We start from the raw sequence: 26,319 nt of genomic DNA, 5'->3' as shown, positions 1-26,319 counted from the left end.
GCCAAAATCATAGGGCTCAGTCCTATAAGTCAATAGGAAAACTTGTAGAGACTTCAGTATCGCAAGACCAGCCCTCTAATCGTCAACAAGTCCAGCTTTCAGCCTTGGCTGTGCAGGGCGCAGTTTAGGTATGAGGCACAACGTATCCGAGTTTGATGGATGACACAGCGACACTCTGCAAATTATGGTTTACTCATGCCCAGTGCATCTGAGCAACTACTGAGAGAAGAATAAAATTTTGAATCTAATATGTTGTGTTGTATTTAATGTCAGTTGTGAATCTAATACACAAATGAATAGCTCAGAACATAAGAAGAATAAGACTCAAACCATTGATTATCCCGACTAAATCCAAGCACTCATTTTAGCCCGAAACTTTAGAGCAGATTGCCCTGGACATGAGGAATCAATCACGAGACATCCTGGAAAGGTGATGAACTCGCTTTGTGCATCAGAAGTAATATGAAACAGTCAGCACGCAACGGATACCTAGACTGAAAGCAAAGGTGACAGCTACTGACCAGCTACGTGCAGGACAAAAATGGAAGTAGGAACAGGTAATCAGTTCAATTTAAAGTAAAAAAATAAAAGTAGCCACAACCTCTTACCTGATTAGGCATCTTTGGGTAAGTATTTCGTCTAAGACTTACTTACGAGAACACCAAAGGTGACCAGGAGGAGAAACATAACAAAGATTTTAGCAGTATAAAAATTCTTTTTTAAATGACTCCGCATTCTTCCTTCCCATCCTTCTTAAGACACAACCAGTTCAAAGCTTAGATAGTTTTCCCCCCTCCCTCTCTCCCACCATTTATCATTATGAAGGCAAGTAGACAGGTTAGAGGCAGGAAAAACTTCCACTGGGATTTCTGTCCAGTATCACGGAGAAGGACTAGATTTACACTCAGTGTTAGAACTGGGCACATGCCTGTTACGTAAATGTTTGGACAACCTGCAGTTTTTCTGCATTTCTTTGTCAGTAACGTGTAAGGAGAAAGGGCTTTTAACTCTTTGTATGAACATTGCCCAAGCACTTCAAGACTGGAAGGTGTCAACGCAAGCAGGCTGGAGGGGTCTGCCTGAAAAAGCAAGACGGCAAATCTCTTACTTCAACATATGCGGAATATTTAGAGCGAGGCAAGTGAGGGTTGGAATACTCAAGAACCTAGAGACAGAAATACCCTGAAGCTCTGAGAACCCAGGGGAAACGAGGACTGATCCTGCACGTCCCATGCTAGGGCATGTCCCACTAAAGCATAATCGCCTGTTCGCAGTGTGACCGAACGTGCTGCCGCTAGCTCACCGGGTGTTTTAAAGTCTAGTGCAGATATAGCTGACTCTTCTCCTAAAAAATGCTAAGCTGAGTTATAGATGCAAAGAAGCCACTACTAAGTCCTCATTTAGATCAGCTACTAACACAAATCAGCACATGTGAAGCTAAAAATCCGTACTTCCTCGTATTCCTCTTAGCTGTGGTTTCAAAGACAAAACCAGCTTCAATTGCAGACTAAGAACTCCAGTGAAATTCAGGATTTACAAATGCTAATATGCTCAGCAATGATTCAGTCTACAGCCATTAGCGAACTGCTTAATTTTTGCTTTGCTTCTCTCATGCATAACTTGAAAATAATATTCACTCACTTCTAGGAAGTAATTAATTAGATTGTTTGAAAATCAATTTTCATCCTATAAACAGCAAAAGAAAGGGAAGCAGGAAGTCAGTAGCCAGGAACTAAATACAAGGAAAACATGAACTGGAAAACAAAAAAGAGGAGAGAAAGGGGGGGAAATGGGAGCTAAAAAACCCAAAACAAAACCCCTTTTCTTGCCAAAGAGCAAAAACAACCGGCAACATGCAAACGACCTGCCTGAGAATCTGTCTGTCGCTGGTGAATGCACTCGCTTGTGCTTACACGCTGCAGTGTGATCGATCCCTGAGCGGTTACGCACAGTGCGTAAGGTGAAGTTCACAGTTCCGTGTAATTGCGATTGGACCCGAGTTTACCGCAGTCACATGTTGCGAAGTTTGGCAGTAATGGATGAGATTACGAATTGCATACACTGCGATATCACTTAATGCGGAGTCAACAACTTCAGTGTAACGGGGAGAGGTTTAGGTTGTTCTCCGAGTTTATTTGTTTTAACCACTTCTGTTCTCATCATATGTAAAGAACTATGGATAACACAGCTACGCTTTTCATAGCTTGAAAAACAGGTCTCTGAAAATGCGCAAAAAAGGAGAAAAGTAACTTTTATCCTATTTAAGACAGACTAAACATCCCCTTCCTCCTGGGATCTCTTATTACTACTTTGGTTAAGTTTCAAGTTTACAGGTATATGGGCCAGCCCTGATCACCACATTGATGCTAATAAAAATTTCCTATTAATTTCAAAATGACGGGGTATTCTTCTACCACATATACTGTATGACCCTTTCCTGACAGGCTAATATAGTAATAATTCCTTACTTGGCTCCAACACTATGCTCAGATGTTTCCTTGGAAATATTTTGTTCCTTTCTGTTGTTTCCTACTGCGGATTGACATTTTTGTGTGGCAATGGTTCCTTGAATTGGTTTTCCACAGCCTAGCTTCTTTTGTGTCCTTCCCAGTTTTCCTTTCCATAGATACTAAAGTGCACCATTTCAATGAATCATGCTTTCTTCTAATAAAATATTATCTGAGTTCAATGCCAAAGGCCAGATTTCTATAAAAGGGATTCAGAATGAGCAATAAATACGGCAAAAATGATTTTTTGTTGTTCTGTGGTTTTTTTCCCCCCTCATTTTTGGGGGATCAGAAACTCCTTAGAAGATCAGTAGCGTGAGAGGAACTGAGCAACTCATTGCGTCTGTAATGTTTTATCTCTTTATTCTCATTTAAGAGCTAGCTTTTCTACTGGAGTCCATTAGCTAAGTAGGCTGGGCAGCGTTCGCTTCCTTACGCTCCTGGGCAGGGCCATCAAGAGCTGGTTCAGTTCTTGGGTCAACAAAATATCTGTCCCCTTATTACGCTGACCTTTCCCAGCCCCGGTTCCTAAAGCATACTGACAGGTAGCCCAGCAGCAGCTGCCAAGGGTCAGAGCAGAGGGGAAGGAGCAGGGGGCCCCCGGGGTAAAAGACCTTTCCTGAGCCCTCCAGGCCCGAGGGAAATCGTTCGGGTTATTCCTCTCACCCTCCCACCTCCCCTCTTGGCAAGAAGGCGACCCAGCACCCAGTAAAGTGTTCGACCAAATACTCGGGACAGTTATGACGCAGAGCCAAGCTAAGCCAGGCTTCCTGGCAGCACGCATGGAGAGCTTGGAATTGGGGTTATGGTTATGGCTATGAATAGCCATTACCCAACCCTTCAGTAGGAGGACAAAAGTCAGCAGACAGTACCGTAAGGCTTTGGCTTATACAGTCACTATAACTGGCCAACAGCGATACAAAGAAGAGTTGCTGTGCCAGCAAGTAAACAAAACTAATTTGTTCTGGTGTGGCACAGATGACTTGGCTGTCTGTGCCACGAGCTTTGGCTACCTTACTGCCTAAACAGGCAAGATCTTCAGATCTCCGGGGTATCAGCAATGTCCTTCATGTGTCGGTACAACGCCTCACACAGGGGAACAACTGGAAATTACCAATATAAAGTGATAATAATGGCTGTCCACACATTTCATTTAATAGGGTACATTCCTTTTTGTAATATTACTGAAAATCACTAAAATATAAATGAAATAAAAACTGTTCTTTTACTTACTGCTCGTAACAGCTAGTCATACTGTCCTTGATAGCCACATATAAAAACATTCAAGAAATACTTTAAAATGGCTTGCTCTATGGTAAAATACTACACTATAAATGAGACTTCTGAGATGTTACCTAAATTAGTCTTGTTCAAATGCCTTTGTGATATTTAATCATAATAATAAAAGTTAGAGTGCTTTTGCCTTTCCATCAGAAACTGGTCTTATATGTTTTGCTAGTCCCATTCTGTACTGGCAACGTGCTGTCGCGGTGTATAGTTTCATAGACACAAAGACACTTCACTACCATAGCTCTCATTATTAAACAATATATTTTAATTGTCACCACCTTTCTCATATAGACATGGGCCAAATCTATCCTTATTGGCTTCAACTGAGCTACACAAGGGATGAATTTGGCTCAATATATATAAAAATACAGCAAGTCAAGTAATAAAAAGAAATGTTTGGGTTTCTTTTTTTATAGCAGTCAATGCTTTTTGCCGTAAGAACACACATGCCTGGCCAGTAAAATCCCATGATAAAGGACTAAAGTGTTTAAGACTTCATATGCAGAATAGCCCATGGTGTTTAATTACAATAGCAAAAGATGCCATGTTATAAAAGCATTTCTTACCTGGAGAAGGGATCCATGCTCTCCAATGAAGCTTAATTACCCAAGACATGCTGAGTTTTTCCCTCCTGGCAATAACCTCTAACACCAATAACTCTGCTATTTCTTTTGACATCTGAATAGCTGAATATTGTTAATTTTTGTTCTAATTTCCTTATTTGGATTATAGCCTTCCAGTGTTTTACTTCCGATGAAAGTTTTGAACATTATAAGAGCTTCATTCCTGGGACATTCCTCTTTCTTTCTTCCACTTTTCCCCTTGGAATTCCGCTCTCTCAGCCCTGCTCTGGCACTCCTGCTCCCCCATCGCTTCATGCCTTCCCAGCATACTTGGCTCCAGATGCAGATTTATGCATTTCCCCTCTTGTGATTCTTTCCTGCTCCACTAGAAAGTTTTCAGCTTCATCTCAGGCCCAGAAATCCACATTTCTGCAGCAAGAATTTACTTAAGACATTAAAGAAAATGCCTTGCCTGACTGTAAGTCCCAAACACTCCTGAGTCATTGGTTTTACAGCTCTCACACACACAGTTCCACACACAGGGCACAGAGCAGTAACTCTGGAATGAGCAGCGGAGCTTATAGGGAGTCATTCTTTTCCTTGTGCAAAAACCCCATCCAACTGATATTATTTTGGGGAAACCAAGTCTTCACTATTTATTGAGTTATATTAGATTTATAGCTCAAGATTTGTGCTGAACTTTCATTAATTCATAAGGAGAAGATTCAATTTTTATACAGAAAAACCTGCATTTTTTGAGGTGGGGAGGAAACCTCTCCCTTGGAAAATGATGTGATATTGAGCATGATTTAGAATCATCACCTGCGCTATCCTCCTCATCCTCACGCCTGCATCCTCGGCTTTTGATGAAGTCAATTTCCTGAGTGCATGTGAAAGCCTGTGGCTGCAGCCTGGAACAATCCTACCTCAGTGCTTCCCTTATGTTGTTGATCCTTTAATTTCCTCCAGCCGACTCCTGCAGGGGACTAGTTCGAAGTTTTATGCTACTCTTTTGGACTAATCATTTACGACTGACTTAAAGAAAAAAAAAAAAATCACTTGCATACTGCTACTGCTAGATAGAAGGGTTACTAATTGGGATGTACTTCTAGCCAAATGGCAACACAGGTTTAACAGCAATTCACAGGAACCTAAAAATTCTGCCCAAAGCTTTATAACCAGACCAGTTATTTAGAATCTTATTCCAAAATTACGGTTGCAATCCATAAAATACCTCTGCAGTGCAAATTTTCACACCTTGAAAAACCAGGCTAGCAGAAAGTCATATAAAACTGATTAATAGACGAAATCACGATATCAAGAGAAAGATCTCCTATTCTGACTGGTTATGAAAGTTACATACAGGGCTCTTATCATGGACCCAGTTCTACGTCTTAAAAACACAAAATGGAAGAGTATCTGAAATTACAGATCTGAAAGAAAGACGCATGCTGGATTAGAAGTTTAAAAACGTGTGCCTCAGGGGCTAACTGTTGAGACTAATGACAAAACAGGAAACAAGATGAAATACAGAAGGGACATCCATTAATTTCTTCAAGATTATTGATGTTAATACTCAGTAAAATGGAGATCAAACCAATAATTTTATTATATAAGAAAACCAATATCCATGTAACACTACTTTTGTAATAAAATCTATTAAATTCCAACTTAAAGTTGAGAATCTGATGCTCATCTCTTAGACAACAACCCAATTATTTTGTTTTATCATGTTAATTACCTTATCACAGATGCATATCCTTCCAACTACATTCTTTTTAAATAGTGTAGCTTTTCTGAGCTGTGCTAATGAGGAATATCATGACAGCAGTGACCCAGGCTTAAATACACAGACATGAATGGTCAATTATAATAATTATTTTTGCATTTGTATACATTATAGGTGATAAAATTATTCTTGAAGACTTTTTTATTACAGTAAAGGATAAATTTATACAACAGTCTGATATATTTTACACACCAGCTATCACTACAAACTCTAGTTAAATCTTAAAATCAATACAAGTATATTACTTCAAGTGAAAGCAAAGTCACACTACATTTTTAAGACCAGAAACGGGTTCTGCTGCTATTTCTGGCTGCATCTGTTAGCCTGGCTCAGATTCACTCACACAGTGTGGGTAAAAGCTAGTAATTCAACCATTTCACACGCTCACGATAAAAATCTGAGATTCAATTAAAAAATTATGCTGGCATACTAAATCAAATGTATTCCAAAATCCTTCAGGAATCAGAAAGGAGGAGATAGAAAGGCTGAAGTGATCATTTATATGAATGGTTATGTATGGCAGAAACAGAAAAATCTCAAGCAGCAGCCGATTTATACGCTGCTAATTCCTTCCTTAGACGATCAGACTTAGACTGGTCTGATTTCAGCAGGAAAATCTCTGCATAGAGATCAACACTGCTCTCAAGCATAAGATCCTAATTATTTGAAAGGCATTTGTTTTCATAGCTTTTTTTTTATGTGTCCAAGTCGATGGCATTTTAATGCCTTATTAAATGGTTGTTTTACAGCAGCCCGTCTGTTCAGTCTCTGTGCCCATGTCTGTACTTTGTGCTGCAGGATTTTACCTTTCATGCTAGCCAAAAAATATTTTCCGAATTCCCTATAAAAGTTTTCGATATTTCCTAAGACAAATAGAGTGTTTTTTTACATACTCTAAAATGACATTGATATGGTAGATATGACATGTATGCCTCTCCATTTATGGTGTGCTTGCAAAAAAGGTGAAGGTTTGTGTTCATTAAGGGGATATGCTCGCTAGCTTGGGCCCAACTTTATATGATTTTTTTAATTACATAAACAAATGCAAATGTTTTCATTTCTGTTTTTCTTTAATTGAGTTTAAATCCCAGCAATACAAAATATGCGAACACTCCCCTACCATGTTTTTAGCTCAGACATTGCAACGTGGGGGTCTCTAAATGCACAAGAAACAAAAAATGAACCAATTTAAACCCAACCTGAATTAAAATTAAATTGGTGAGAACTTTTTATATCAAATTACTTTGAAGTGCATGCAAGGTAAACAAACATTCGAATGTGAAAAGGAAAGTAAATTTAAAAATTGTATGTTTACAAGCAGTCCGACAACAGTCCCAGTGAAATATTTCTTTTAAACATGCTTTGTTGAAGTCAAATGGCAGAACCCCACTGACTTCAGTGGGGCCAGAATTTGTAACCAGGTAGCTCTTTCCCATCACTCAGACACAAAGATTGTACTGCCTCTCCGCTTGCGCTGAAGAATAGCTTTATCAGACTTGGCATTAAATAACAAAGTCCTTTACTTATCTGTCTTATTAGTCCTGATGAATATGTGGTATGGATCAGCAAAAATCTTTTAAGATAAAGTATAATCTCAATTGCCTGTTTTCAGTTCTTGAGGGTTCTGTAGCAGTAAGCAATAATGAACAGATGATGGAAGCAGCCAGACCTACAAAAGAAATAGTATTTTAAAAGTACTGTACTTCGGGGGAAAAAAGGTTTGCCTTTGTACATAAAGAGCTCTATTCATTAAAAGAAGTTTTTACAAATGTGGTTATTTCAAATAGTCAAAAAGTGTGAAAGACACTTAAAATGAGTAAAATTTGTGGGTTTTCCTATGGGTTAAATATGTGCCATACTAATAAAGCTCTCCTCACACCTCTTCCTAACTCATAGTCTTTGGCCTCATTCTGCAAGATGTTTTGAATTGAGGGAGCTCAGCACTTTGCTGGAATGGACCATTAGCCGTTAAAGTCCCAGGTCTGCAAAGATTAATGGACTTTAAAGGGATCCAGAAGAAATCATCTAAATCTGACATTCGGCATGGCACTCATCACAGTGTCCTGCACCAAGCCCACGAAGTACAGACATGAGTGAGCTCCATGTGCTTACATGGGTCCTAACAGTTCCGCCCCGAGGATCCCGCCGGAGGACAGAGCACTCTGAGGAGTAGCTGTTACACTGAGTAGCTAAGCAGGCACAAGAAAGGTGAAATGAGAATGGAGACCAAGTCACACAAATCAGAAGCATCAAGCAACCTCAAACCTTCTTCCTTACAGCCCCCAACAGGTCAAATTTTAAAGCACAAATTACTTTGAATTCTGCCTCGAGTGACTCCAGAGTCCAAGCACCTCCCAAGTACATACATATCTGGGGTCATTGATTCAGAGGCCCCAGTATCAGGCACAAATAACAGCTAACCGAGTCTGCCATTTAATGGTAATGTGCTTGTGTCTGCAGGAGGGCTTCCCACATTCAGAACCAGCTTTCTGATGCTCTCCTTCCCACTCCTGTTTTTAAAATGTACCTGGCACTTATGCTGTATAAAAAAAAGATATCAACAGCCTACACATGAAAAAACCAGCCCTGCTTCATGTTTCATGAAATGTAGCCCTGCTGATGTAGGTCAGTATTACTGGATAACCCATAGTAACCCAGCGGTACCACTGAGTTAGATGCAAGTTCATTCAATAGAGGTTTTACAAAGTGATGAAAAACTGATTTTCCAGTGTTTGATCCCTCCTACTGCTTGAAGAAAGCTTCAAATAGCTTTAAAATGAAACAACAGTGTGAAAATCAGATTATTCATAAGTACCCACTTTCCTAGCTTTTGTCCTTTGAGTTTTCAGCTGCCTATGATGTCCAGAAGTTGAGATATCTGTGTGACATAAATGCGTTTAAACCCTTGCACTTATTTGCCTTTGCTTCTGTATCTCTGGTATCACGGTCTGCTGCTGCACATGTCAATGAGATGCTAGAAATGGAACATGACGGCTCCGTGATTGTTCAGGTGTAGAAAACCAAGATATTTAGGAAACCATGGCTTTAGATAGAAAAACTTTAAAGCTCAGTCTCTGTTTGCTATAGCAAAAACCCCTCAAAATTTCATAGCACTTGGCTTATTGTAGCAAGAAAATTATCAGTCTGTTACTTCGTTCACACGCAAAGACCAAAGAAACCATGACGATATTTTAGAGGTAGCTAGGTAGATATAAAACCACATATGCTTCAGCTACATGGTATTGTATCAGTCCTTCACTACACTACAGATTTTCTTTGCTTCATCTAACAGCAGAGATGGAGAATTTAGTAGCAGCATACCTCCTTGAACACTAACAAATTAATAAAATTCAATTTATTGCCGCATACTTACATCAGGAGAAAATAATGAATGATAGAGCCATGTGTTTCTTCAATACAATTATGTTTGTTTACAAAAAAAAAAAAAAAAAAAGCCCATAATTCTGCCCACATCAGGAATCCCATAAAAGGAGACGATGCCTTCGCCCACCGCTCCAGCTCCCTGTCCCGATGGAACTCAGACTTTCAGGAGAGCCATTTTGACAACTGGGCTTTGGGCTACTACCAGGGTTTCCCCAGGCGACCTGTTCCTCGTGTTCTGGGATAGGGCAGCGTTGGTAACGAACCTCCAGCCTTGCTCTCTAGATAAACCTGTGCTCAAGCCTGTTTCCCGCCACGGAAGCACAACATTCCTCCTTTCTATGATCAGGAGGCAACGCGCCCTTCAGAGTCCCTGCAGCCTGCCGAGGATTTGTCCAAACCATATATCCTTTTCCAAAGAAACAGCAGTGAAAATGTTCTATAGATTTAACCACTGTCAAATGTTCTTTGAGCAGAATATTAATTTCTCTCCTGAGAACATAAACTTTTTGTTGTAATAAGCCACCATCCTCTCAAGTCCTTTGATTTCCTTTGTCAATACTGCCCCCAGACCATAAGCGCTAGCATCTGTGTCCAGCCTGAAAAGCGTTTGAAACCTGGGGAGGCTAAAATGGGAGCAGTTACAAGAGCTTTTTTTAAAAACCGAAAATGTTAAATCACACGATGCTAGCCACTGAGACTGTTTCCTTCTCACCAAACTCATGCAGTGGTTTTACAATATTAACAAAGCCACAAATAAACTGCCTGAAATAGTAGTAGCAGTAATCCTTAAAAAACCCCAGAAACCTTTACCTGACTGCCATTGTCTGGAGAGCTGGTCAGGATTGTCCTGCCTCCATCTTCTTTTTGTCTGTGAAAACTATTCCCTGGCTGGCTGTGTACTCATAATTAATTACTTCTGCTTGCAGTGATTCACTTGTCTTTGGATTTGATTTCAGGTTGATGACTTTCAACGTATTACAGACCATTTGTAAATACGTCAGTTCCTGTTCAAATGTTTTACTTCATACCAAGATATCATCTAGAGATAATCTGAAACAGGCATGCTGTACCATACCTTCTCCCCATTCCCTATAACGCAGCAGGTGCTGAGCCAAAAGACATCTTTTTAAATTGCAGTAGGTCTTGTCCTGCTCTGAAAGCTGTTCCCTCCCCCTTTTCCTGTTACTTGGCTCCGCAGGATCTGTTCGGGCCACCATTTGACTTTAATCAGAACTGTGAGTGAGGTCCAAAAATTGTTGAAAGCTCACTTATCCCTTCCAGGTTCATTTCCTTGATGCCCGGTAGCACTTCTTACCACTTTGCTTTTGCTAAATAGCGAGGTGCGGTGTAATGGGTTGGTTTCCCTCAGAATCAGTCTGTGGTAGACCACTGTGTGCAGGCTGTATATTTATTGGGTCCAGAGAACTGTTTTTTAACTGGCAAAAAACTTGTAGGGACTCTAAACGGTACACCGACATTGCAATTGTGGCACAGCTGCGGTGTCTTATCCCTGCTAACACAAGTACCAACAGCAATGGCGACTCTAACTTCAGTAGAGGCTCGCAAGCTCAGTGTAGCCTGGAGATACTTAGTGGACCTTTATGACTTGTATTAGTCTCTGAGCTGTTGTATTTTCAAAATTAGTTACCGGTGCTAGCTGGGTTAAAGCTAGAACAACTATACCTACCTACAGCATCACAATGCTGCGAGGAAATCACTTGAGAACATTCTGCAGCTCTGCATTTAAATGAATTTAGAATTTAAATTTCTTAGTGCAAGAAAAAATTAACCTCTCCTTCAGCTCTAGCAGCTAAGCAGCTAAGGTTTCTGCGAGGGCTTGGCCCTTAAAATATGATATCCATACCTCTACCTTTACTTGGGTAAAAAGATACTGCAACAAGTAGCTGCTGTGCTAGTTCACTGCTGTACTAGGAAAATCTGCTCAGTGCAAATCAGTTATCTACAAACACTACGCTTCACCTGGGCCACATAATTCCAGAAAATTTCCGGAGATTTAATTTGTAAGACAATACTTCCAGCATGTATTACTCTATTACTAGCCATAATGAAATCCAAATCCTTCCATAGCTCATCCATCATTTTCCTTACATTTCTTGCTCAGAAGAGGATGAATTTTCAAAATCAATTTTCCCACCTTTTGGATGCATCATGTTTGCCAGCAGTCACTCTCCCTGCTCAAGACCAATTTATTCTTTTTCAGTCCACCTAGCCCAATAACTTCAGTTGGAGAAAGGGTACTTTATTCCATTCATTTCACAGATCCTAATATACATTCAAAAAGTAAACGGACCAAATCTAGAGAAAAGCTATAAGCTTTATCCTCATTCCTTTGGAGCTCAGCACTTTCAGCTTCATGTCTTCATATTTCCTGAACTGATTGAAGAACTTTCCCTAGACATTTTGAGGCTCTGTCCTGGCCAGCCTCAGAACAGTTTTTATCGCCAATTTTTTCATAAGTCTAATATTTAACTGAACTACTTCCTTTAATTTTTCCACAGCTGCCAATTTTCCTTGTTTTACAAACCAAGATTATCACTTTTCCTAATTGTACAGTAAGGCCAGGGATCAGATTAGGATCGCCCCTTTTCATCATTCATTTTATAAACAGTACTTGAGTTACAGGATTTGGCTGCTAGGAGCCCCAGTTTCTGTCCATCTTTCCAGTCATTCATCAGGGCTGTGATTTGAACAGACCATATGTGCTCCTCCTGAAGCCCATAGCTCAGAAGTAGAGGTTTTGATATTTTTTGAGCTGATCTGAAATATCCCATCTGAGTATCTGTAAATTTCAAGTTACAAGTTTTTTTTTTTCTCCTAATTTCCCATCTCACAGAGACGACTGACTGACAATCGTTTTGTTATGCTACGGACTTCAAATGTGATCTAAGAGTCTTTGATTTCATTCCAAATTTGATATTTTAGTTTATATCTTCATCTGTGCTGGGAAGTTCCAGGCTGGCCAAAACTTTCCTGCTTTCTACTGTCTTCTGGTAAGCTTGCTGGGAGATGGCAGTCAGATTGCTGTACGAGACAGTGATCTTGTCAATTCAGCCCTGGAGGTTTGTATCCAGCCCTCCCATCTGGCCAGGGAGTCTTGTAGATGTCCCCAGATTTTTCTTTCTTATCACAGGTCTCAGTCCTTCCAAAAAGGGCTTCCAGACATTGCAGATTCTTGTTGAAATTACATCTGGCCATCTTTGATTTCTGCAAATCCTGCAGAAAACGAGGTACTTGAGAAAAAAAGGAAAGAGAAGCAACTTTTCAGATACTGGTGTTTAAAAGCACTGTCTGGATGTTCTGAATTAATATTGTGTTACAAGAAGCCAAATGGCTGTATGCCAAGACTCAAACCAAGGTGTATTTTTATGGCAAAGCTATAAACCCACAAAATAAGTGGTTTATAATGGAAATTCTGACACACTTTTAATATTAACAGCAGAAATATACTGGTTGTGGCAAGCAAGTATTTGACAGCTGTGGTACTCACCTGTCAGCTGTACTGCCTAAACAAGTCCATTTTGATGGTAGGATTCCTCCTTTATCTCATCCTGTTTCAGCCACATGGCTTTGGGGCAGATGGGCCGAGCCATATTCTGCAGTTCATCCTGGAGCCTTTCAAAACCTTTTCTGGCTGATTACAGGGAAAAGCAACAACTGGGATTCACAAAGTACTGAAGCCTGCAGTCCTCTGAAGCTTATTGCACTGACTTGGCTCCAGGAAGAGAGCAGCTTTCATCAGCTGAAAGATGGGAGGTTTTCTTTGACACCGTTCCTTTCGAGTGGCACTTCCCACAGGGCGCAAAGGCATTGTGGTTGGGAAGAACTGTGGGACTGAGCATATGGGTCTTGCTTTCAATTTGAAACTCAATCCAAAACCATGCTTGGAAACTTGTTGATACCAGAGCTACAGATCAGCCCATGCAGGACTGGAGAAAGGAGCAACCTTCAGTAATATTTAGGGTAATCTGTCAGTTTACACAGGCATAAAGACTATTGACCTGCTGTGAATGTGATAATAATAAGAAAATATTGGCAATGATGATAAGGGACTAAAAAGCATTTCATTAGCTGAAACATCATACACATAAATACTATACCTAACACGATATGTTATAACCCTGATTTGAAAAAAGATGGGACAGTTTTACTTGCACATGAATACTCTAACCGGTCACCTACGTTAGTAGCCTCCCATCAACATATCTTTTACAACACGCATATATATACACACACACATATATATAAAGGGAAAGTAGGAGGGAGAAGGGCAAAAAGGCAGAGCCATTTTTCATCAGAAATGTTTAAGATGACAACGTTCAAACCAGCTAGCTAAATGGTGTGCACTGGCTCTATATCTGATCTGTCTGCATTGCGTGTATTAAACCTGAGCTTTCCAAACATAGTTAGGGGGGTTATGGTTACTTTTCCCATCCCAAGCATCTTGATTTGCAGTCACGTTCTTCAGGAAAACCAAGAAAGAAATGAGTCAATCTTTGATTGTCAGAATAGAAGTTGAGACATGCATACACACACATCTTGAACTTATTTCAGACTTCACACACAAGTTGGAGAGAAAAGATTGTGACTCGAAGTGAATGAAATCTAAACAGCTGACAAATAAACACAGGATGATGGATTAAACTTTCCAAGTAGCATGCAAGCCTTCTATGCTGTAAGATTAACTTTTGCTACTCTTAATGCACAGATTAACTGCAGCAGCAAACAACAATGCAGAAAGCTTTTTCTTTTAAATAAAATGGAGAGGAAATGGAAACCAAATTATACATTTCTTAAAAATAATCTATCTGGAGATGAAATAAAACATTTGTGACTATGAACCAGGATTCATACCTTTCCTTCTAACATCTTCCATTAACACCCCTAGGAAATTTAACACAATTAAATTAATGTTCTAAAGGGCATGCTGGATCGAGGGAAGCAGAGCCTGGGGCATACTAACTGGCTGCAATCTTTAAGAGAGCCTAACAGCTTAAAGACATAAGCAAATTTTACTTGCATCTTGAGGATATTATTCATAAATTTACATTCGCATAGTTTGGTAGATTCTAAGGGCATTTATAGAATGCCTAGAAATTAAACCAAAGCTAAAAAAAGGCATTGTTTTGTTTCAAATCACAAGCAGGCTGCTTGTCTCAGATTTGAAAACCTCTGTGGTTCTCCACAGAACTTCCTGTAAACACCAAATGCTGCCATAACGATTTAAGACAGGACTGAAACGCTATTGACCAAAACAAAAAGTTGAATACAAGGCGAGAATAAGATGGAAGCTGATGGAAAGACAGCATATGAACAAATCTTAACAAAGACACATCTAGATACATCAATAATTATGTAATTAGAAGTTTTCAAAGGGCTGCGAATTTAGAAGAAAGTCGATGCTTATACAAGCTTATGCTTTCCATGCTGGACACATCAGTAGAGTTAGCAAAACTGTCTACAGTCTGCCTGACAGACAAGGAACAGCTTGGTGGTATTGTGCTCTAGCGTTTTTCTTTGGAAATACAACTGGTATGTGAAACTTAAATGCCCTGGCTTCAGCCTGGATTAGGAGATCATTATAAGGTAATACACCCCCCCCGCCCTTTATCAGTTACGGCCGATATTGTTTTAAAATGTGGTACAAAGCATGTTGCTGCTTTACTTAGTCTACATATCTTTAAAGTCTGCGTATCTGTATATCTAGTTTACATACCTTTAAATTAATTATTTTAGTAGCTCTTTTCATGTTTGTACATAGACAAAAGAGAGATGAGGGTATTTTTAACATTTTGGTAGTGGAGGTTACATTCAGGCAAACTTCGGTCACCAACAGAAATAGAGGATCCTGCCTCTGCCTTCATTCCATATGTTTTCTGAACAAGTGGTACCTATTATACTTTGTGCTATCTACTTCAGTAAGCTTTTTGGGTGCTCCAAGCATATACACACATACATAGTTTAAAATTAACATTAATTTTTAAAATATGAAATCAGTTCTGATGCAACCTGGTGAGCTGAAGGAAAGTATCAATGCATCTGGGGAAAGAGTCTTTGGCAAGAGAGTTTATTTTTCTTTTTGTGGAGGTCAGGCTTTTCTTTACGATTAGTCTCATATGTTTCTTGTTGGTTACTTAGGTTAATTTTTAAACATAAATTAATGTTTATGTTAGTTTAATCTCTCTATTTGGATGCTATTGGAATGGAGCCCCAGCATGGGTACATGCCCAGGTCTTCTCCAGCTGTGCCTGGCAAATGAGGAAAGGGAAGGAGATTGACAGCAGCTCTTGTTGCTCCCCAGACCAGCTCTGCAAATCTACAACAGCCACAGTGCTTTCTTTGGACGAGCCTTTCTCCTTTTATTAGCTTCTAGCTCCTTTTCTGGGTAAGAAAAATCAATGGAAAAAGGACTTTTAAAAATATTTGTTTTGGTGTAAAACAAAGATAGCCCAAGAAAAGTTCTTCAGGCAGAAATCTCATGACTGAAAAATTAGAGTGGTAAGATTTTAAAACCAAGTTAAGAGTTAAGGGTTTGCTTGGCTTTACTTTCTTTGGAAGAAACAGCAACTCACAAGCTCTGTTTTGGTACAATGATGCTCAGGACCCTTGAGGGTCTAAGTATCTCTTTCTGACATGATTTAAGTCAAGAGGTTTCTCTTAAATAGTCTTAACTATTAGAATACTAGATTTTAAGAAAGATATACAACTTTCACCACTGAGATGTAAAAGGTTTAACAACTCAGACCCCTACAGTCCAAGCAGTGGAAGAGCTAGAATATTTCCGCAATGGCATGGGAGCAGGATGTGGAAAGTTGGAAGGCCATTGGTAAAAGTATGTGCCATAGGAAGGCCATTTTGTTCCATTTTGAAGTCATCAGGGGAAAATTGAGGGATGCAAGCCACGAATACGAATACAACCCCAAGCAGGGGGACTGCAGATGTTATGGAGCTGCTGCAGCTCCGGGTCTGCAGTGGGAATTGTGGAGATCCGCTCCATTGGTGTCCCCTGAAACAGCCATCCTACACCACTGTGTAAACCCCATTTACCTGGGCATTGTAGAGAGGCAGAGAACTGATCCAGCGTCGGCGGATGTGTTGTGTATAGTCAATCTGGATGAAAGAGCAGAAATCCTAAAATCACTCGGACAAAGATAAATCTGTTTCTTAGGCCCTGTCTAGACTACGAAAAGATGGGTTCTGTCCCTGACTGCCAGGGCTGGAGAGGATGTGGTCAGCTGGGTACGTTCGATCATGTGTGTGGTTAGACTGCACAAAACTGAAATCGCTTTGCAGAAACACTGTTCGCTGAAAATATTACTCTAACCCTAGCAGTAGCCTTGCTGGGCGGACAATGTCAACCTGCCAAATACAAAAAATGAAGTTTTGTTAAGCTACTTGTTATTAGCAGCTCAAACCTTGACTGCAGCTGAATGAAGAAACCCCAACATTCCCACGACGAACACATGGCTTAACCAAAATACGGGAGGTCCTTTCCTCAGAGAAGATGACAAGCATAGGAATAATTGTTAAAATAAATACTTGAAAACTTGGCGCTCTCTCTTCACCTACACAAAAAGGAACAGTTAAATCTGTAAGCCAAAGTTTCTGACTAACTTTTACAAAGTACTTTTCCTTTGAAACAGTTCAGTAGCATACTTTGATGTTTGTTTATCAAATCCTTCATCTTTCAGAGTAATCACAGTCAACGTCCAGTCTCATTTTAAAGTATAATTTGTGGCTTTAATATTTACAATGTTATTTTGAGGAAACACAAAAATATAATTCATTCAGTATTGTTTATGTCTGGTTTGAAGTCACAGATGTGACAAATTGAAGTTAAGATATTCAAAATTTTCACATCTTTTGGAATTTTAAATTGTGCCTATGGGACGAAATTTCTTCCTTCACGAGGCTCCTTCTCTGACTGATCTCCAGTTGATTTCAGAATGATTTGATTTCTACCTGACATTAGAAGACATACATTGGCTAAAAGTAAATTCTGGATCATACTAAGGATTATTTTGCATGCCAAGTAATATTATCCTATAAGTCTATCTAGTATAAACCACTATAGTAAAGAAATATTTAGATACGAATTATTTCCATACAAAAAGAAACTGATTAAGAAACACAGCACATCATAACTTTCTTATATCAGTGTAACATTACTGTACCACATACATAGGGCTGTCTGAAAAGGTGAAGCCTGGGGTAAAGGCTGGGGTACACAGCGGGAGAGACTGCTTGGAGTGTAGATTAATGGAAAATGAAGAGTATGGAGGATGTTCACTGACTTCTAGCGCAAAGCACAGCAACAGTTTAAATCAGACCAATACAAATAAAAGTTTATATTGACAGAAATCTTATCTAATATAACACTTACCATTTTATATTTAGTAATACTGAAAAAAAAAAGGAAAAATTATTTGCTCAATCCTGTAAACTCTTTAATGGGTGTACCTACAATGTTTTCATGTTTTCCTGTCTTATTTGTGATTGTTTTTATAAGATTGGATAAACTGTACTACCTTTAGTTGCCTTAGGAATAACATAGCTAATATTTTGACAGTGTAAAAGTCATGCAATACTCCTTGTGCAAACAAGGACTGGACAAGAAGATGGCAGTCTCTTTTTTTGGAATGACTTTACTGCATGCCCTCCAGAAGAAAACTGGCATGTGCTCCCTAGACAACAAAATACAATATTCCTTCATATACAAACCAGCATTTTATTTGTAATGGCATTCATCTGATCCAGTTCTGAAACAGAGATAAACGCAGAAGACTACATCTTCAGAACTCAGAAAGAAAAAAGGCTCACGTGCCTTGAGAGCTATTGTTCCCAGCAAGGGAGTTTTCCCAAGAGGCACCAACAAAATTAAAAATAGGTGGCAAAGATAAAATTAATTAAAGGCTTATAAAAGAGGAACATCCACTATCTCTGTTCCTTTCCAACAGACATCCCCATCTGGAATTTATTTTTAGGATGCTCATTCCTTCTCACAGGTTCAATGCTACCCATTTCACACCATTTAACTATTGAAAGCTCTTGAAATTCCGGACCAGAGAAGCCAGAGCCCAGTGTATTTCACAGTGATGTAGCTAATGTGTCAGACTTGTAAAATAGCTCTTAGTGGTAGACCTCCATTTAGAGAAAGACGGAAACTAGCTTTAAATACTTAAGGCTTTAATATCTAGTCCATTACGCTGCAGCAAGGTCTTGTAAAGAGTCAATTATGGGATACTTCTGATTTGATCCACATGCAAGGGAAATCCGCTTCTTTGCCTTTAAACCTCTGTAGTAAGTGTCCTGTTTAAATAATTAGTGACACTTTTTCTTTGATCAAATTGATTCACATTGTTATTCTTTTATGTTAATTTAAAACTTAATCCACGTAAAATCCAAGACAGATCTTAATCCATCATTCAGAGAGCTTTTACAAAAAGGCATTATCATGAGATTGTCCAGAAAACACGACAGGTTAAAGACAGTAGTGAACCAACTTGAAGTTAAATGTTTTGGGGTTTTTTTTTTTGGCCTTCTGAAAACGTGTGAATCACCAACCAAGTTAATACTAGTAGCATGGGTAAGCAGTGCGACAATTTGGAAATAATTGTGAGGGGAGACACAAAGCTAGCAGCTACTCTAGCACAAAACCTCTTCTCCGGCATATTTAATGATGAAGCCAAAACCTGCACGTTTCCTGCCATTAAAAATGTCTTAATCATGGAAAATATTTTAAAATAAACTGCAGCTACTTTAACTTATATTCTTGCTTTCTATTCAAAGCTTAGTTGTCCAGGTTACAGGGAAGTTACCAGCAACAAAGTTGGAAGGGTTTTCAGGCCAGACAGAGCTAGTCAAGGTGCGCAGCCAGCAGACTACGTAGAAGAAAAAATACTCTCAATATTTATCACTTCATGTCCATGCCATTGTTTTTGGTAAGATATTCCTATAAATCTATGAATGAGAGGCTGGTAATAAAGTTACCTGTGTAAGTGCATAAATATTTAAGTTTTGTCCAAGCCCATAAATTCAATAGACCATGCCAACTCTTTACTTGCTGTACACATTCAAATAATTTGAATTAGTATCTCTACAGTGAGGTAAAAATTAGTTACAGTCTTAATTGAACATGAACTGATAATTTTGGGATAGCAGCGTTACATTTTACCATAACATTTCAGATGCTTGTATGTTTTCTAATAATAATAAAAAAGTTATGCTTCTAGGCAGCAGCACTGCCATTTAATGACAAATGAGGCACAGGAACTATTTTGGTAAAATACTGCTGTGTGTTTCTTCAAAAGGCTTGATGGAGGAGTACTTAAACTCTCCGAGTGTTTTTCTAAAATATTACTGCAACACTGCAAAAGAAATAATAACAGATAATATTTCACAATAATTAAAAAAAACACTTAAGGAAAACAAGATGACCATTTTGTTTAACTGCATGACAAAATCCCTGAGCAAAATTGTTTTATAAAATGACTAATGGAATGTAATTGCTGCAGTTTCCACTTGAGCATGAACAGCTAGGTCTTGAGGACCTCTGCTGTTCAAGCAGTGCAGTGTACAACCGCTCAGTCAGAATACTGTCTCTGCTCAACAGTGAAGGTGAATAACTTTGCCTTATCGTCGGAAATTACTCTGGCTGTACAGTCACACTGAAATCTGAAAAATTATTTCATTTAGTATAATAATCTCAGGACTTCTGTGAGAGGGTATCTTTCATCTATCTGTCATTTATAAAGTTAGAGACTGCTGTGAAAATTTAAATAGCCAGTATTTCAATTCACATGCTTAAATTTGTACACTGCCCATGAAACTTGAAGATTTGCGTATATTTTCCTTTCACCATTTCAAATAGAGTGGAGTAAGAAGAAACTCACAGATAACACTGGAGACACCAAAGCACCAAAGATGTGGCAGATACAGTCTGGTGAGCTGTACACTGATAAATCAAACTGAAGATAAAAATCTTTACAGAGTTCCTTCTGTATATGAATAGTCTCCATCTTCTAGGACAATGGCAAATTAAAACATGCAACACCCAAAAGCTGGAGACAATAGCAACAGCCCAGCAAGGCTGCCTCCGATACCGCAGGGCAACTCGAACAGCACAAGAACACTACCTGCGAACCAGCCGGATCAATCTGCTAATGATTGAACGTCACTGGCTGCAAACACCAGTCCTTCTTATGTACAAAGGAGAAATATCTAAGTTAGGGCTACAAATGCCAATAAGAAAAAACATGTATTGTTATCAAAGTAAGGAGGCACTTTCAGGGAGCATGAGAAAGGTAAGCATTTTAGTCTGCCCTTTAGGTTTTGGGAAAACCACCCTCTCTGAGCATTGTGCATGCAGAGTTCATACACAGTCTACTGACTTGCATGTGCTACGTACCTATAAAAGCTGCTGGGATATATTCTAATCTTGTTTAAGCTACTAATTGTCCTTCATTAAGAAGTAGTTTTTATTTTTCAGGAAAAGTTGGACAGTAAAATTTTGCCCCAGAACTTGCTATTTGGCTTTTGAATACCATTTGAAGAAAGACTGTACAAACAGAGGGTAGGCAGTGTTCTAACTCCACCCTCGGCGTCCTGCCCTTGACAAGTATTCTCCTTTTAGAGGTATTAAATCTTGGCAACATCCATTGCAGTTCCCACTTAAGCTGAAGTAAGTACATGTACAGAAGGGCTCTGTCAACATATCTGAGTGGAAAGATGTTTGGATTAACTAAGAAAACCTATTTCAAATCTCAGATAATAAAATGTCCTCCTAAATCCTAATTGCAACTTTCATCTTGTGTCTTAGACCTTGCCACCAGCTGATGTGCCGATACAGATCAAGTGTTTAGTTTGATAAATGCGGCTTACTAGGGTCTTGGTATTGCTGACTGACAGAGTAGCTGAATAGGATCCAGGCTTCTAAAGGTGATTATCTGCCTAAAGAAGGAAGAAGATGAGCACAGGACAACCTTGTTTGTCATTTTGCGCACTTAATCAGGCAAAGCTCATAATACTAAGAGCTTCTCTATACTATCAAAAATAAAACAAAAGCAGCTTTCAAATAAATTACACTACCATTTTACAGAGGGGGAAATCCATAAGCATGCATTGGAGAATTATCTTTTAGTTGCTATTTTCCAGCAAAAGAACTTATAACTGGAACACTAAATCATATTCCCAGAGTCTTTTCCTTAGAGTGTTGAGTTTGGAGTTTATTGCAGCCAGATCTCACTATACGGCACACATAAAGCAGCATTCCTGCTTTAAACAATACATCCAGGTTGAAAGCCACTAGATAACAAGACCTGTCCTTTTAGGTTAAATTGTTATTTAAAAGAAATAATAGAAATCTAATGTTCTTTCAAGGAAGATACCAGACTGACAAGGCTAACTCACTAATACCCCTTTTCTGCGTTGAGATACCACCAGCAGTTATGTGGTCATTGCTTCATCTTTGTGGCTGTACAAAAAAAGAAAATGCATAAAGCAACTGTAATGTAATATGACAGTGGTATATTTCTCACTGATGGATTTAATTTACAAAGCATTACGTTTAAAGAAGGTCGGTGAGCAGTGTCCCATTACACCTTACTTTCAGCTTTGTTTTATGTGACAAAGAAAAGAACAATTAATTTTCATGAAGTTCTCTTTACTTCCAAAAGGGAAACTCTAAGAAGGGGAAAAAAGAAGAAGGTTTACTCTTGGTTCTGCTTTAGGGTTTATATAACATCTACAGTCATGTTACAAACTTCTTTCTATTTTGTAAAAAAAATCTGTGATATTTAATTTGCATTTCTTTAACCAAGAGCTTGCATTAAATTGATTTAATACTACTATAAAGGCAAACTGAGTATTAAAAGCAGGTGTAATAAAAATATATACAAAACCTCAGCATATTCAGTAGTGAGTACTTCACCATTTAAATGAAAAATAAAACAAAAAACCCGAGAAGAAGCAATCAAGATGCTTCAGTAAGGCAGGAAGAAAGGAGTCAAAATCTCAACTGAAATGCATTCAATCCAGAAAAAAAACATTACACATTCAGAATTGCCAGTAAGGTGTTGTTATCACAATTTAACAGCAATTGAATTCCCATTTCATATTGAAAGGTCCTAGTCTTCACTCGTATATCACATACAGCAAATATTTAAGCAGCCAATTGTCACAAAACAAATTCTAAAGTAAAGGCTATTTTCTCTAAACCCTTAGTATATGAGTAGGCTTGTTGACATCTACAGGACTATTCACATTGCAAGATCCAGTGCTGACACCAAGAACTGCACTTTTTGGCTCTTGATTGGTATCAGAATAAAAGTACTTTACTGAGAGAGTGGTGAAGCACTGGCAGAGGCTGCCCAGGGAGGTGGTGGAGTCACCATCACTGGAGGTGTTCAAGGAACATGTGGACGTGGCACTGCGGGACATGGGTTAGTGGGCATGGGGGGGTTGGGTTGATGTTGGACTTGACGGTCTTACAGGTCTTTTCCAACCTTAGTGATTTTGTGATACTTCAGTTCACAATTTCAAAATTTTACAACTGCTTATTGGCAGTATCATTTATTACTATTAATTTCATAGCAAAAATGTTTTGATTATCAACTCTGTCAATCCAAGCAATTTCCAAGTGTCTCGCAATCACACCTAATTCTATATCTGAATCACTGGAAGGATAAAATTATTATACTTGTAATGGTATTTGTCCTACTTTGAACATTACCAAACTGTTTTATCTAATCCTTTAGGAAACACCATAATGAGGCTCATCTAATGGCTTCTACCAGTTAGGAAGGCAAACTAAAAGACTTAGCTCCTCAGTCTGTCTCTAAATCTTCTAAGTGAAAGATGATTTACAGTTAAGCTATGAAAAATGTGACCACTCTCAAGTCTGGAAAATCTCAATCTGATTTCAACAAACTTAAATCTTGAGAAAAGATTGTGTCTCACTAACTATAGATTTGCTTACCTAGGGAATCAGCATCTGGTGCGAAGCATTCATTAAGTTATAAAAGGTTTATAGACTTGTCTGAGCTTCTATTAGGAAAAATTGTTAGCTTTTTCACTGAAAACTCTGATCTGAAAAGTTAAGTTTATAGCTTCTGTGTTTGATAACTAAAGTAATGTTTTTCTGTCCCACTTCCAAAAATGTTATAAAATCAGATAAAATATAATTGTTGTGAGGAAAAAACAGAGTCATCTCAATACATTAAGAGACATATTTACAGACGTTAAAAGAGAAAGTGGGGTTCTTTTTGTTATGGTGGATCTAAATACGCATCCTTTTTGAATGACTTGATCTCCAAAGTGTCTGAAGAACAGAAGAGCATAGTGCTGACATTACAGAAGCCATAAAACATTTATAAAGACAAGACTACATTTTGTTTAGAACTTAAAGCAAAGATTTAACAACTAATAGTTTCAGAACAAGCAAATCAGGAGGTGAGAAGGGGAATAGAACCTATGTAATTTAATTAAAATACAAATTTATTTGTATCAAGCTTTTGAAGGTTGATGCTTGCCTCTTGCCTTGTCAGAGACCTGTGCTCCATCGTACCCTAGTACCAGCCCTGTCTCCCTATTAATTCATATGAGTCTCTACTGAATGCTCACAAATAGGTTGGAATTTGCAACCCAGCTCTGCACCCAGCACTACTCAGTTAAAACACCAACAGCTGCTCAGTATTAATAAAACTCAAGTCTCCAATAAACCAGTGGAAGCTATTTTGTTGAAGTGAACTGAAATTTTCGTTTCATACTTAAACCCTGTGCCATACAAAAAACCACAAAACTGAACCTGCAGTCAACTCAAACGACAAGTCATGACCAGGACCGAGGAGCTGAATTTAACAGAAAGCTACTGTCTAGGAAAAAGAAAAATAAAAACCAAAAGAAAACAAAAGAGGGAGATACCAACGCCAATATTGACCTGAATATGTATTTAAAGAAATGGATTTCAAATGCCTCTACCGAAACTCACTCCCTGAGTCTTCACTGGTACGAGAAGCAGCACTAACTTCTGTAGGCTTCAGATTGCCTCTCGCCCTTTGGGAACACTGCAGTTACAGCACATTCTCGCCTCTGCAAGCCCACAGTTGTCCTGTGTCCTTCTAGTCCCCTAAAGCAAAAATCCACCTCATGGACAGCAGAGGGAGTGAGGCTGAAGTAAGTACTGGAGGTGGACTGGGAAGAGGAGAGTGGGAGGAAGCTGGGACAAACCCCAGAGACGGAGAAGCCCCTGTTATTAGAGGATGCCCCAGCGGAAGAAGAAAGTAACAGGCTCAGGTAGGTAAACTCAGATTTGCTGGTGGCAGAACCTCCTGCTGATTCAATGACAGCAGGAGCAAAACAAATGGTTTCCTATACAGAGGTCTGGAGAAAGTGAGAGAAAGCAACTTCACAGAGGTAACCTCGCTAGAGATCCCCACTACTGGTGCTGCCCTGCAAAACGGGGAGAACATCCTTCCTTGTCAGATTTTAAATATTTGTGGTAGTTGTTAATACTATGCCTAATTCCTTAAGAATTCACTGTTTCTCCTAAACAACAAGAACACATTTTTTATTTTTATTTCTTAGGCCTCAGGCTTTCTATCCTCAGAAGATCTCACCGCTGATCTCCGTTCCCTGTTAAAGTGCGTCCTCACTGTCTGCAGAAGGGCAGGGATGCAGGTGCTTCTGCCCTTGTCATCGGTATTTCTCACTTAACCAGAGAAGTCCTGCTAAATGACATGGGGGAACCTTCCACTCTAAAGCCAGAAGAGGTGGCTTTAGATATAAGCTTTTAAGTAAAACAGCTTAAGGAATATGCAAACTACATCTCTGAAAGTACCTTTGGTTTTGAGCCTAAGAACCACTCCTAATTAGTATCAAAGAGAACTATTTCCTTGCAAAAATATTCTTCTGTCTTAAACATAAAGATTTGTACATTAAACAGGAATTTTATTACTAGTTTGATGGCCAGACAATAATCACCTAGGTATATAAACAAGGCTGCTATAGCTGACGCCACTGTGCAAAAGTTAAACCCTTACTCCTTTCCCCCGCAAAAAAAAAGTAAAGAAAAAAGAAATGGCTAGAAAGAAAAGCAGAATCTCAAAAAGGAAATGTTAAGATGTTTTAGAATAGAGGTGAATGCATATCCAATATGTTTATTTGTAAAACCAGTAAACGTATTTGGAATAGCCACAAGTTCATCATATTTAAATGAAAATTAAAGAAAAGATTAAAGCATACAAGTTTAGCACCATGGGTTAATGTGCCCATTTTGCCCTCCTCCCAAGAATGTATTCCAACAGAAATCTGGGAAAGAAACTGTTTTCACGGCCTGTTCAAAGGGCTAAGCATTGTGCAGTGTTGAGTGGTTTTCAGTTTGAATAGCAATATAAGCACACCTGCTGAAACCTTATTCTTCAGTTAATGTTTACTTGGGGAATAAGAGTTTGGGTTTTGGAGTTTCTTGCTATGACACCATTGAAAACGTAATTTGAAAAGGTTATTTCAGTAGTACCTTTCCAATGATCTGCATTTGACTGTTGATCTGTTCTGTGCTTTTGTCTGTTGTTCTGATGTGCTTATCCAAAGTCTTTGTTATTAGCGACTTGCTATTCATAAAACCTGTGAAAAGTTTAGTATAACCAGTGATCAAATGAAAGCATCTTCAAAAACACAGTAACTTTTGTGGCACTGGGTGTAACCTAAAATTGGAAGATATTACGTATCACTACTTCAGCACATTGATATAACTAAGTCCTATATTAAACCT

General features: G+C 38.8%; 1 protein-coding gene across 1 annotated transcript in view; it reads right to left on the bottom strand.

Moving 5' to 3' along the window:
* Positions 1 to 7,743: 7,743 nt before the first annotated feature.
* BRIP1 (BRCA1 interacting helicase 1) overlaps positions 7,744 to 26,319 on the bottom strand; it is a 119,053-nt gene continuing 100,477 nt past the window's right edge. Inside the window, exon 24 of the mRNA XM_059829351.1 lies at positions 7,744 to 7,818. Coding sequence (XP_059685334.1) covers positions 7,744 to 7,818 — 75 coding nt within the window. The remainder of the gene's footprint in view (positions 7,819 to 26,319) is intronic.

The sequence above is a fragment of the Gavia stellata genome, chromosome 25 (assembly GCF_030936135.1).
Source record: "Gavia stellata isolate bGavSte3 chromosome 25, bGavSte3.hap2, whole genome shotgun sequence".
Classification (NCBI taxonomy): Eukaryota; Metazoa; Chordata; class Aves; order Gaviiformes; family Gaviidae; genus Gavia; species Gavia stellata.
The sequence above is the reverse complement of the archived record's forward strand: the minus strand, read 5'-3'. Positions and strand labels throughout refer to the sequence as shown.